Raw genomic sequence first — 13,720 nt, forward strand, 5'->3', positions numbered from 1 at the left:
AAAATGTAGCACAGACGAGATTATTCTGTTCTGCTTTGTACTGTAATGTTTCCTACAGTATGCCAGACAGTGTCGCAAAACAGGAACAGTTGATTTCAGTCTAAGCTGTTTTACAGCTGACAGAGAACATTGATAGGAAAAGACTCAAGAACTGAGGTCTGGGGTGGAAGCTCAGAAGTTAAGACCTATACTGAACATGTAAGATTTTGCTGAAGCTTGATGTTAGAATATCGCATTAACTGGAAGCTGTGAATAATCTTAGATAATTTATATAAGCAATCAAATATTTAATTTTCATTCTATTTTTACTCAGTATATTCTCTTTTCAAAAATATAGAACATAAATTATGTAATAGTGCAAATATTGCTTATTCATTCACTTTTCTTGGAACATGGTGATAGTACTATTTTTTTTGTCCCTATTTTTGTATCAGACTCGATTTTAAGATCCAGCTAAGTTTCTCACTGCTACTCATTCAAGTAAATTTTCCTCATTTTCATTCCTGTGTACTCATTCCTGCCATATTGGCACTGGAACTATCCTAAATTTCATTTTTCTGTGCTCTTGAATAGTTATATCCCTCTTTTTAAGTAAGATGTCAATGTGTAAGAGGTTTGAAGAGGATCACCCGTCAGTTTAACTTTCAGCATTTACATCAACAAGAATCAATCCATTCAGCATGGGTCAGTTGGTAATTTAAAGCTTTAAGTTGCTTTGCCAAATTGAAGGTTCCTATCCAATTCAGTTAAATAAAAATTTGTCCCTCGTGACTAGAGAGCCATATTCCACCCTAAGGAAAATCGATTCCAAATATTTCCTACTCGTAAGCATTGTCACAGTAATCCTGTGCAAGTGCTTTTATTTTAATTTGCTGCAGGCATGCTGAGTGAGGTCCCTGTGTAGGTATGGGAAGGAAACAGAACACCAAACAGTTCAAACATGCAAACTTGATTTAGGGTAGCCACAAGAAAACTCACTATTTGCTAGACAAATATTTTGGCCCTATTCCTCCTTCAGGGAAGACTGTGAGTCAAAACATTTATCTACAGGATTTAATTTCTTTAGTCTGATTTATAGTGAGAATTTCTCAATGATGGATTTACTTTCCTTTTAAGTCATTTCAAGCTCCCATGAATCCACTGCCAATTTTTAAAGCATTAAATCTTCAACTGTATTGACTACTCATTTTAAAGATGAGCACAACCAAATGAGGGTGTTTTCAAACTAAAATGTAATAAAATACCTGTAATAAGACTTTGATATTTTCTGAATTATATAACAAGTTAAAAGAAAAAAAACTGCACAGTGAAAGAAGGATTTACAGCAGCACGTTATTCACTAACCATCATTGTGTGGTCTGGCACTTTCCACAGTGGTAGACACAAACACCTGCCATATTCATACGAGTGCCAAGCTGATTATAGATGTTCATTGTGCATAGCTCTAGCCAACAAATGTCCTGAACTGGCTTCTGTCCCAGACGAGGTCAAGGCACCTAGCCACTAAACACCTTTTATCATGCTCTGATATTGAACCCTCTACCAGAAGAAAAATGAAGAATATTGACTTTGAACTTGTATGCATCTTTAGATTCTGAGCTTTCTGTCGAGAGAATAACCCAATTTAGATTAAAAGAACATCCAAAGCATTGCATTCTTGCCCTTCCTTAAACATATGGGTAAAAATACTCAATCCACTAAAAGACATATATGAGGTTCTTTATACATATTTTAGCATGGACAACTAATTAAGTTAATACTTTGAGCCTATCTTCTTCTCTTCCCACCTCAAAAGCATGGAATATTATTAGGATCCTTTTTTAAAAAAAAGAATCACGAATTTTTTATGCAGGGTTTGAAAACTAATGAACTGTTGAAGCTAGGAACATGAAAGAAAAAGTGCAATCTAAATTTATACGCATATAAAATTGAGGTATGTAAATGGTAGGGAGCACAGAGGATAATTTCCTTTGAATATATGAAGGAAAAGCAACAAAACACGAGAACTGACATTTGTGTATATGACAAAGGTATACTTTCTACTGGATGTCAGGATTCTGGTAAGTATCCCTTAGGATATATAACATTAAATGAAGGTATATTTTTGTGACCTGAAGTATAAAATTATCATAAATGAAACAGCTGCCAGTGGCTGCAAATACGCATTACAGAGGGTAACAATATATTAGGCCTCTTAAGACATGTCAGAGTTGTGCACTGCATTGTGGTAATCCAGATAACGAAGGTGGCTTTAAACATGCGGATATGTCTCCAAGGAGCACCTATCAGGATATTACATTGGCTCCCAGAGCAATCTAACTGTGTCAGCATGGTGCTACCTCTGGGCTAATTAGTCCTGGCACAGTACTGCATTGATGTGATTTTGAAGCTATCTCAGCTGGAGTTAGTTTAGCTATCTCTGCACAGCACTACCTTGCTGACTTAATATGACCTTAACGTCTGAAAAAACATCTGTTAAAGCAATTACACTTCTCATGTGTCTGGGATCAGCTCTTGCTGTGTTATCACTAGAGCAAGACAGAAGCAGGCGGTAGCAGAAATGCCCTCAACTCACTCACTCTCACCCTCTCTGCCACACCCCCACCCCCCTTCATTTTTTTGTGGCTAAAACAGGAAACCTCCAGGAAAAAATAATGCAATTATATCAGCTGAATTGTGCTGCCTGGATTGATTGATCACAGTGTCTGCAAACAGGGATGTAGTTGAAACACATGGTGGCTTCCACAGTTTCCCTGTCCTTTTATTACCAGTGAAAGGGGTTTAAGGTAAATATACCAGAAGTATCAGTGCCACAGTGCATTCAGGTATTAATTGTTTTTCGTTCCAATCCACCTTCTGGGGTTAGTTTATGAACTTTAATAAGGCTAAGAAAAAACACTATCAATTTCTACATGTAATTAGGACTTTGATGTTACATCTGTGTTTTGAGTTTAACAGGTTCTACAGAAATGCTTTGATTGTTCTTGTCCTGTCAGTAAATGCTTAAAGGGGGTCTATGTATTTTATGTTCTGTCAATTATTTTTCCATTCACATTCACCAGATCTTTTCCCATAGCACTCTCCCACCTCAATTCTACTCATGGTTTAACAAACTCTAATTCCTTAGGAAACTATAACATCTTAACATCTACAGGCTTCCAAAGGCCCGTAATAAAACCAAATTCAGGTTAGAAATGGGTTTTATTTATCTTAATATAATGGTTAAATTACTATAGTCAATAGCATCAGTAACATTTTTTATGGCCTTTGCTGTTTGAAGGGCCACCATTTTACTGCAGTAAGAATAAATTATCTTGGACACCACTGTAATTTCCTCTCCCAGATAATCAGCTCAGATTTGTTGGGAGCCAATAGTGCCCTGTCAGAAGGATGGACAGCATTCCTCCGCATAAATTATACTTTGGCTATTCTCTCATGTTCCTCACTTCAACTGATCCAAGTTCCTTAGCACCAAAAGCCTTCCAAAAAATCAGTCTCCTTTACAGACTAATGTTTCATTTTAATCAAAAAAGAACCCCCCAAATATCTTTTTTTAAAAAGAAAAGGATTAGAAATGCTTCATTTTTTCAAATGGTGCTAATATTCAGTGTGTTGGTTTTTTTACAGCTAAAAATACTCTTCTGTGCTTCTTACAAGAGATGCAGGATTTTTGTTTTTGTAAATACTTATCTTCAAAAACTACTCACTATGCTGTTTCTTTCCCTGTGCTACCAGATAATCTCCCACCAACTTCCTCATTATAGCATATTACTAATTTTTTTCTAAACTTTATCACAAATTTATTTGCAGCCATGGTCTGATTCAACTGAGCTTGCCAAGTGGGAGGAAGTGAGTCAAGTATTGAATATATGATGGAAATTACAAAGGATTCTCTGTCAACAAGAAATAATAATGTTTGGAATAATATAGTTTATAATTTTTTTTCACTCTGTTGTATTTCTTTCAAGACTGAATACACCCCAGGTTATTTATTCCAGTACAACATTTTGCAGAATGAGAACTTTTAAAAAGGCTACAAATGCTCCTTTATGAGCAGCATCATATTAACAAATAAGAAAATAAACCAAACATTTACTTTACCTTTTTAGGATCTGAAACGTTGTTAATATAAATAGTGTAGACCCCACTTTTGTTAAAACCAGATTGGTATACATCTGCACAGTCTCTGAAAGGCTTTTCTTCCTCCTTTTTTGCATTCTTTAGCAAAACTGCAAAACAAAAAATCCCACATGATTATAAATTATTTTTGCATGCTTTAGTAAAGCCACAAAACAAAAAAGCATAGTAATGCAAGTTACAACAGCATTCTTAAGGATTTATGTATCAAGAAAGTTCACTTTTACACATCGTATTGCTTTTAAGCATACACAGTACTAACTGTGAGATGGTCCTTACACAGGTAGTGCATTTGCTAAATTCTATTAAAGAACTAGTATGAAACTTTCAGAAAGATGGCAGAGTAGGCACCAGCAGAAGTAAGTCATGATGCAAATAGCTAAACAGTGCATCCTGCCTACCAAGAGGTGAACAGAGCACATTCCTTCTGAGTGCAACTGCAGTTGTGTTGCCCCTGACTCAAGCTGCATCTCAGAGGTTGCCAAAGAATGCTCCAGAGGTGGCCCATGGAGGTGAATAAGCTTATTCAGTGTTGTGATCTGAGACAGATGCTCAACTAAGACAGCTATGCAGAACCCTGGAAGGAAAGACCACATACCCTTCCTCCATGAGGTACTGTCTTTTGACCACCTTAGGGCTTGGAGCAAAGGAACTGTTGCTAAAGTTGTGGGGTTTTGGCAGAGAATTATTTTATTATTTTTATATCTATGTACATAAAAGTTGGTAGATGCAATTATAAAAAACCCAAAAAAACAGTGCTACGGAAGTCAGTTGTCTAGAGCTAGGATCAATTTAATTTATTTTTGGCTCAGAACGGGAAACCAATTAATATTAGAACACCAGTGAAAATATTGATCCTATAGACAGACCACAGGAGGATGAGATGTTTGAGGATCTGAGTCTTGTGTACCTTCACTTCCACAAACAAAAGTAGCATGACCCCACATGTTGCTGAAGGATATGACTTCATTCCAACAACACATACTTTAAGCACACCAGTATTCCCATGGAAATCCATCAGTCTACTCATATTCTTATAGCTAAACATGTCCTTAAGTGCTGTGCAGGGCACGGGCCAGCACTTCATTAATCCCTACAATAAGGAAACAATATTTAAGTCCTCCAGACACACTCATCGTTTGGTGACAGACACATAATTTTCATTTTTTGGCTTGAAAATGTGTTATAGGTACAAAAGGGACTATGCCTTATTCACTCTCAGTGAAGTGGCTTGTGCAGTAAAGCTGCTGCTTAATGACAATGATGTGTAAAAAAGCAACGGCTTTGCACAGCATCTGGGGCTATCCAGGCCATAAAATGGTGTGCAACAATGCCAACACTTTGTAGCTTGATCTCTCTTTGAACACTTTGAAGCAGTATTTTAGGATGGCAAATTCCTGCTAGATCAATTGGCATTAACAATTTCACAGATGGGGAAATTGAGGAAGAGAAAATTATATATTTTACCTCACTGATTTTATGAAGAGATGAAAATAGAAAAATAGTGAGAAATCCAGTCCTGAACTGTAAGACTATCCTCCTGCTCCCTAGACAGGCATTTCACATACATAATATTTTTTCCCTTTTATGTGTTCTTTTTTGCTGTTTTAAAATTTTAACAAACCAACACTCCTTACTTCTACCTTTCCATGTGCTTGCTGCATATATATTATTTTTATCCAAAAACATGACTTTAAGTAAAATCTGCTTCATATATTTGCATATGAACTTCAATTGGAAAATCAATGGCTTTGAAACTTGGCCATAATTGGAAAAGGTAATGCTGGCAACACAGTAAATGGCACACGCCTTTCCCTATGAGATGGCAGGGAATAAGGTCATCAGCAAGGTACACATCAACATGGCACTCTCAAAGGTGCCATTTTTTAGATAAGACACAGAACTGAGGCCTTCATGATTTATGTTAATTAAAGATTTCATGGTACTTTCTTGTAAGCAGATGATGTTAGCATCAGTGGCCAAAGTGCAGCTTGAATAATTACTTGGGGCCAGAGCCAAAGCCTAGAGGAGTTTAAGCAAAGCTGTTAAGCAAAGCAAAGCCTCCATTGATTCAGAGGGCTTTAGATTAGATCCATTCTTCCTGGCCTGAATTTCTCTAATACTGTTGTTTCAACTGCAGACATCAGTCTCTTGTCTAAAAAAATGAAGTTAGTTGTGCAGAAGCAGAGTGTTCATTTATTTGAGACTTAAAGTCCTTGCATTTTATTATCTATATGTAGAGAGATTATCTTACCTCTAACCATTATATACATATTGAAAACCACTTTGAAATAAGTACTTAAGAGTCAATCATAGAAGTTTGAATTTGGCTCCTTTTTAACTGAAAGTTAGACCAAAAAATCATTAGTATATCCTAAAGCACATATTATTTAAATGTAAAAAATAAGGTAAACATTTAATTTCAGAGTAATTAGAATTAAAATTAATTTTATAAGGAGTCAGATCTATAAGAAGTTAGAAATATTTTTCCCTCATTCTTAAAGGCTAGACAAAACACAGTAAAACTGTTGTTGATGTAAGAGATGAAGAACAGGTTGCTGCCATAGATATGCCCAGTTCCTTGCATCCGTCCTCTCAGTATCTGACAGCAGAAATACTCAAGATCACAAACAGCAGATGTGTTAATTTCCTATAGACGAATCAACCCAATAGCCATCTTTGCAGCAGTAGGATTTATTCAGTGAACCACTGTACGCAGTAGAAGATTACTTTCTTTAGGTGCCTCTCATTCCTTTCTCAGCAGCTGGTGCACCCGCTGGAAGGAAAACTCAGTCCCTATTGAAGGACCTGAACTATTACAGATTGCAGCATAAGTATATGAAGCATGACCAGCACAAACTTCAGTTTTTCTTAATACATCAGACTGTAATTTGCAAGAACAGCCCAAAGTTACCAGAAAATTAATACTCAGGAATGTTACTGGTAATGTTCTTTTAGGGTAAAATATGTTTTTTCTACAGCTTGCTGTTGTTTTTCTAACTTAATATTCCATACAATTTCAAAACCAATTCTACCTACTATAGCTCCAGACTGACTTTTCTGTAACATTACATTACATAGACTTTGAATCCTTTATATATCAAGTGAAGTTCCTAAATGATGCATTGGCTTACATATGGTAGATGTGTAAATATTTTTTTTTTAAGTGACAAGGCTCAAATAAAGTAATTCTAAAACAAAATATGTAGCCATTACATCTTCTTGGTCAGCTTCAAGATTTTAATTGCCACAGATTTCTAATGTTAGTTTAGCTGTCTTCAAGTACAATGCTTATGCCAAAGCTTTATGTACCTGAAGAAAAAGTTAAGTCTATGTCAAGTAAAATAATATTATCACTTTTTGAGCCTAAATGCTTAGCCAAAATCTGGAGCCCTGGAGGGTTTTTTTTTTAATTGTCTTTTCTGGATGAATAAAAAGGTGACAAAGTCTTGCTCCTTTGAAGCAATGATGCCTATGCAGAAAATTCTGCTTTCCTGAACAGAAAGAAAATTAACAAGAAAAAGAAGTTCTTTCATTGCCCTTCCAAAAGTCTTTTGGCTAATTTTTAGCCCAGTAATTTTCTCCTTGGACTATGCAACCTGTGTTTCTCTACCCAACACATTATTTCTTTCTGTTACCAGTCATTCAGGGGTTTCTTTTCCTCAGTCTCCTGGATGATGATTTGAGTCCAGCAGGTACCATCCATAACCACCTAAAGATCTAGCAAATGGCTGCTCCTATGTAGAGGCACAGCCCTGGCAGTGCAACCACTCTGCAGCCCCATGGAGGAACAGGAAACCCAATCAATGTGGTTTCTGTTAATCCAGAAGCTGTGAACTACCAGGGCTGAGCAGCTGTTCTGCCACTTCTACCAACAGGGTGTTTGGCCTCTGAGGTTGAAGACTCTTCAGTTTTCTACAAAAGGGTTACCGAGGCTTGCAAGTAATAGAGCTCAGACATGTACAGTCTTTTCCCAAAACAATAGCCAGGGCAATCCCCTAACTGATTGTTAGCTGTGTGTGCCTCTGTATAGGGTGATACTATTTTGCTGCTTTCAGTCATGAAAATAAGTCAATAGCAAATGAGTTTACTAGTTCCTAAGAGGTGTCAAAAATTAAGGATGTCAGCTTTTATGACCACTAAGAACAAATAGCTTCTGAAATATTTAGTCATCTAAAGTACTACTCTAGGAATACGAAATTTAAAACATAGAATATTTATCTTTTTTTCCCTAGTTGTATTAAGACTATCTAATCTCATCTCTACTAGAAAAAACATATTTAAATATATACTTGATTTTTTAAATTGCGATTTCTTATTGGTTTTGAGAAAATGAAGTGGTTAACTCATTGTTTTTCAAGTCTTTGTCAGATATTTGGTCAATAAGTTTTCCTGTAAGTAATAAAGAACGTTAAACTGCAGTTCATCATGTTGACTGAATCAATAAAATCAATCTTATTTAGTAAATTATTTAGGCTCTGAACTGCCATATTTTTTAAATCATTTGAGACTGAATTAATCACTAGTGTCTTAGATCCTTTAGTGATATTGCCAGCAAATGGAAGGCAGCTCTTTGGTTTTTTGCATGATAGTGACTTAACTGAACAGATATCCAGAAATTTCTGTAGTGTCTTAGTGAACTATTGTATTTTAATTCTTTAGATGTTTTGTTTATATTAATCTAATTTTCCTATAGGGTTTAATAATCACTATACGTACCAAAATACATTTAAAAAAATTCTTTATGCTTTTGAAGCCAGTAAGAAAAGGTTTCTCTCCATGTCTTATTGGTAAACACAACTGGCCTAAATTTAGCTACTCTGTTAAAAGTGGCAGAGGCAAAAATTTCTGTCCCCACATGAGCAGTTTCTAAAAAATCAAAAAGGAGAAGGTTGTAAATTGATGGGGTTTACCTACAGCTGTAGCATTCCAGACAGGGTCATTCCAGGACTACCAAATAGCAGTTTCTGTCTAGATCCAGACTGTAAATAAATTTTGCCTTTGCCTTGTCCTGGTTCCAGACACATAATGTAGTGGGGAATCCTAAATTTCTCTAAGAGACTCTGTGTTTCTGACCTCTTTGCCAGACATTTGGGTGCAGCTGGTGTGCACCAACACAGTTCCTGTTATGATGGCAAATAATGCTAGGCTCACAAAGAATCAAACCAGGAACTGTTTGCTAATGTTAACAAAAGGATGTCAGTCAAGTATCTCCAGTGAGGAGGCCTGGAACATGGCCCATACAAGTATATATGTTTCTAGACTTACCAGCAGGAACAGCAAACAGATCTGACAGAGAAAGAGTGAAGATTATTATTGTTTTGATGAGGAAAAATAGAGTAACAACCGCTCTGCTTTTCTTGACTTACAGCCAGAGGTATAGTCTGTTGTTTCAGTGGTCTAGTGCATATACCAACTTGCACTTGATAACAAATATTAACCTGCGACTTAATAGCTGGTTGTTACATACAACTATCCCTAGCAACAAGACAACCCTGTGACAACACAGTTGTGCTGCAAATGTTAACCAAACCATGGACAAAATCAGAAACCTGAAGGCTGACTACAAGTCATATTCACTCTCCAGATAACCACAGTGTTGCCTATAAACTAAAATGATATCCATGTGAGAGCGCATTTGTGTCCCTGTCAAAAATGACTTGAAAAGTGCATTTTTTGGATTCTAGTTTTTTCAGACCCTTGTACATACTACGTGTTTTCCTTCTTCAAAAAGTATTTCTGGTTTATTCAAGCTACCACTATCACTCACTATATAGCTAATGTGAAAAATAATTCGAAAACTACAATCCACTGAGACATAAAAAATTAAAAAATATTGCAGTTACTTATTATTGATAAAATATCACTCATTTTTTATGCATCTAGCTAGTTAAGTAGAAGCTTTAAATGTGAATTTATATGTAGTTAGTACCCAATTCTAAATTACTATAAAGATACACTGTCACTATCTGATTCAAAACTTTCTCCAACAGCAACTTTATTTCCTCCTGTATTAAGACTGTTTTATTTTCATCTCTACAAAAGGAGAATATAATATTTTTAAATATGGCAGGGGGATATCAATAGGAGAGCTGCTTCTGGATGTCTTGAGGTTCAGCATTCTTCTCAAATAAGTCCTTGCTTGTACATGCTTGCTTAATAATATTTCTTAGGGAGGTGAGATAAAGTTTAGGACTGGAATTTTTCGCTTTCCATATATTTTCTTTCCGGCAAAGTGTACATTCATCAAAATGTTTTTCAGATATTTTTGTGAAATTGCTCTGAATCTGACAAAAAATGCTGACAAAAGGCAAATTAAAAAAAAAAAAAAAAAAAAAAGTAGTTCGTTTTGACATAGTGCAATAAAATATTAATGTTACGGGAACTCTTGCTCCATAATCAAGTTTATAGATTATAACTTTGCAGATTCTAGATTATAAAACTTTATTGTCAAGGTTCCTATTAATCCTAAATAACATTATGAGAGAGGCTATGCCAGGTCATATTGCTGCTTTTGCCTCTACAGTGTCCCATCTGCAGCGTTAGAGACCCTAAAAGTCATGGGGCTTCTTCACCAGACATGATCTTTAAACGCTTTGCTTTTCTTTTTTATCTTTCTTTGCACCCTTATAATTACTTATTTTCTCTTTATTTTATTTTTCCTTTAGGCATTTTCCTTCCCCGAAAGACCCTAAGGTTTTCCAAGGATTGGCCTAACACCTGGCTCAAAATAATATCTTCAATAGGAACAGATGTCTGAAGCCTATGACTGGAGAACAGCAGAAGAGCAGAAAAGCATATCCAGGAAATTACAGCATAGGCCCTTCCTCTGCCAGATATAATATCTGTATATTTAATAGGCTTTGAAAAAATTCTTCTATTAATTTATTCACTTGCTTTTCTAAAGCCACATGAATTTTAATCATTCACAGTGTCCCATACCAAGTAACTCTATACACATACCATTCAAAGGATAATCTCCCAGTGTTAGCTTTTTAACCAGTGCATTTCAGCTGCTGAACCTTCATCCTTAGCTGAAAGTCCAAGTAATTCTGCGTTCATGTTCTACAAGCCACCTAGGACCCTATGACTTCTACTGCACCCTCCTACTAGTATTGCTTACACTGCCTGAAGTATCTCTGATATGCTTAATGAATGCTACTTCACATCTTTGACCATCTGTCTTTGTAGCTGTTTCCATCTTGGGAGTTTACCCGTAACTTACACAGGTATTTCAGAAGGTGGGAGAAAACAGAGCTCCAGAATTCCTTCCTGGGCCACACTCATCTGCTGAATAATTAGAATCATAGAATGGAAAATGCTGGCCTTCATTTAAGTGTTCAGAGTTTATGGCAGTATAATTAAACATACACACACTCATCCCATTGTAATGTGTGTTTATGTTTAAAAGAAGGACTTAGTCATAACCCAAAAGCCAGTGCAACAGCAGGTTGTCACTTTAAGGAGCAGTTACACTGTCTACATTTCTGTTGGTTGTGGACTGTCTCCATAGACACGGAATGAATCAACTAAAAAGGGATATGACAGAAAGTGGTTTTGTTTGGAGGGGACACACACACATATGCAGGCTTGGGGTTTTTGTTTGTTTGCTTGGTTGCACTGTTGTTGTTTTTGCTGGCTTATTACTTTGTTTGTTATATAGGTTTATTATTTCACTGATTCCAGTGATCTGATTCATCCTGTGATCCTAAAATCATGAGACTGGATAGAGAAGGGGAAGGATGTTTTTTCCAGGGAGCAATGACAAAAGCAAAAATAGCCCCTTTGCCATCAACCTCTAGCCCTTTATGACTGCATGTGTACCACTTACTGCATGTGGGAGGCCTGAGTAGATGTGCAAGGCTCTCTTAAGTAGAATCCAGGATAACTACCAGGCCATGGCAAACTGCAGCGAGTAGGGCTACAAAAATAATACCAGCCTGGAAACAAGTCCAGTCTCAGATTCATTAGGAACACTCAGGTTCATTACACACAAAAATTTCAGATCCATATTTTTAAGGTGGGGAGGAAAGAAACAAAGTGTAGCCAACTAGATGCATCATACTAACATTTACATAAATGTTTTAGCAGCTAACAGAATATTATTTTTCCCATGCACCCTCTAAGAGTCTGAAGTAAGAAAGGCAAACAATTGCATAGCAAGAGCACTCAAACTATCCAACTACTTATTAAATAAATAATTTTAAGCAGAATTTCCCTCCTATAGTGCTGCAGGAATTGACTTGGTCCTGGAAAACTATGTTAATGTAGAGATCTTTCACCCTCTCTGGGACATAATTTTTTTCTACCTAATAAATTATCAAGAATTATCAAGTTTGTTTCCCAATAAATCCAGCCTTAGTGACTGGTAACAACAATAATACTTTGATTCACTGTGCATTTGAAAGGCCTCACTTAGGAATACCATAAAGTGGTCTTCATTAGTGAGCTGAAATAGCATGCCTTATGGCTCATTTACAAAGAGATAAAGACACTCAGCCAGCTGCAATATAGTTCCTTAATAGTTTCTGTTTGAGGCAGTAATTTTGTGGGTAACCAGCCATTCACTGAGAGATGAGAATTAGAGAAGTTTTTCATTAACAGCTACAAGAGAGATTAAGCCACTAGCTTTGTTCAATATTTCTAGTGTCCATATTTCTTTAATTGATCTGTATTTTTCCACACAGGCACCCTATAGTGCATTTAGTGTTTCCAGCTGAAGAATGGTATGCATACAAAGAAATTTTTCACTAACAAGCCATTTGGGTGATACTGGCTGTGTTGTTACTTGGTTTATACATGCTGATATCCCCTGCAGTATCTTTGGTGTGAGTGAATAAAGCCATTTTCACAAAATAGAAAGAAGAGGGATTTGGCACTGACATATACAGTATGAGTGAGGGTGGGTAATTTATTTCAATATTAACAATCAAGAATTTAAACAAACAAAAAAAAGTATTCATTTTTCAGTACTAATTAATATTGAGCTCCTGCTGTGACTACCAACAAGTTAATAGGGATAAAATATGGAAATCTCCAATACTGTTTTGAAGAGTTTAATTATTTTCCCACTGACTTAAATTTCAAATTCTGCACAGTCAAGCTGAATTATTTCAGCATGGAACCTCTATTAAACCAAAGACTGGCTTGACCTTACCTAATACATTTTGTTGCATTTTATTATACCGTATAATTTGAATATTAAGGTACCTTGGTACAGAAAAAAAATAACAAGAACTGGATCATGCTACCTTACTTTTCTACACTGATGTCTAAAACCAATTAGATTTAAATATAATAATAATACCCTTGTTATTTTATTTCTAATATACAGCTATTTCAATGCAATATAGAAAACTTGTCCTGCTGAGCACAGTCCAGATATTAAAATTTAAAATTATCTTTCAGAACACCTGATTTTGTTATTTTGATCCTGGGATTCCTATGGGGATTTTTATTTTTTTATTTTTAAATACTAGTTTGTATTGTATAAGGTGTCTTTGAAGTCTTTCCAATGAAGTAGGCCAGCATCACTGCTGGGCTAATTCTGCTTATGTCAATGGAGTTTCCCCTGTGTCTGTAA

At 35.9% G+C, this 13,720-nt stretch overlaps 1 protein-coding gene across 1 annotated transcript in view; it reads right to left on the reverse strand.

The window, feature by feature from the left end:
- Window positions 1-13,720, reverse strand: part of ANGPT1 (angiopoietin 1) — a 159,032-nt gene that overhangs the window by 59,518 nt on the left and 85,794 nt on the right. Inside the window, exon 5 of the mRNA XM_051612373.1 lies at window positions 4,102-4,229. Coding sequence (XP_051468333.1) covers window positions 4,102-4,229 — 128 coding nt within the window. The remainder of the gene's footprint in view (window positions 1-4,101; window positions 4,230-13,720) is intronic.

This window comes from Apus apus, chromosome 2, assembly GCF_020740795.1.
Source record: "Apus apus isolate bApuApu2 chromosome 2, bApuApu2.pri.cur, whole genome shotgun sequence".
NCBI lineage: Eukaryota > Metazoa > Chordata > Aves > Apodiformes > Apodidae > Apus > Apus apus.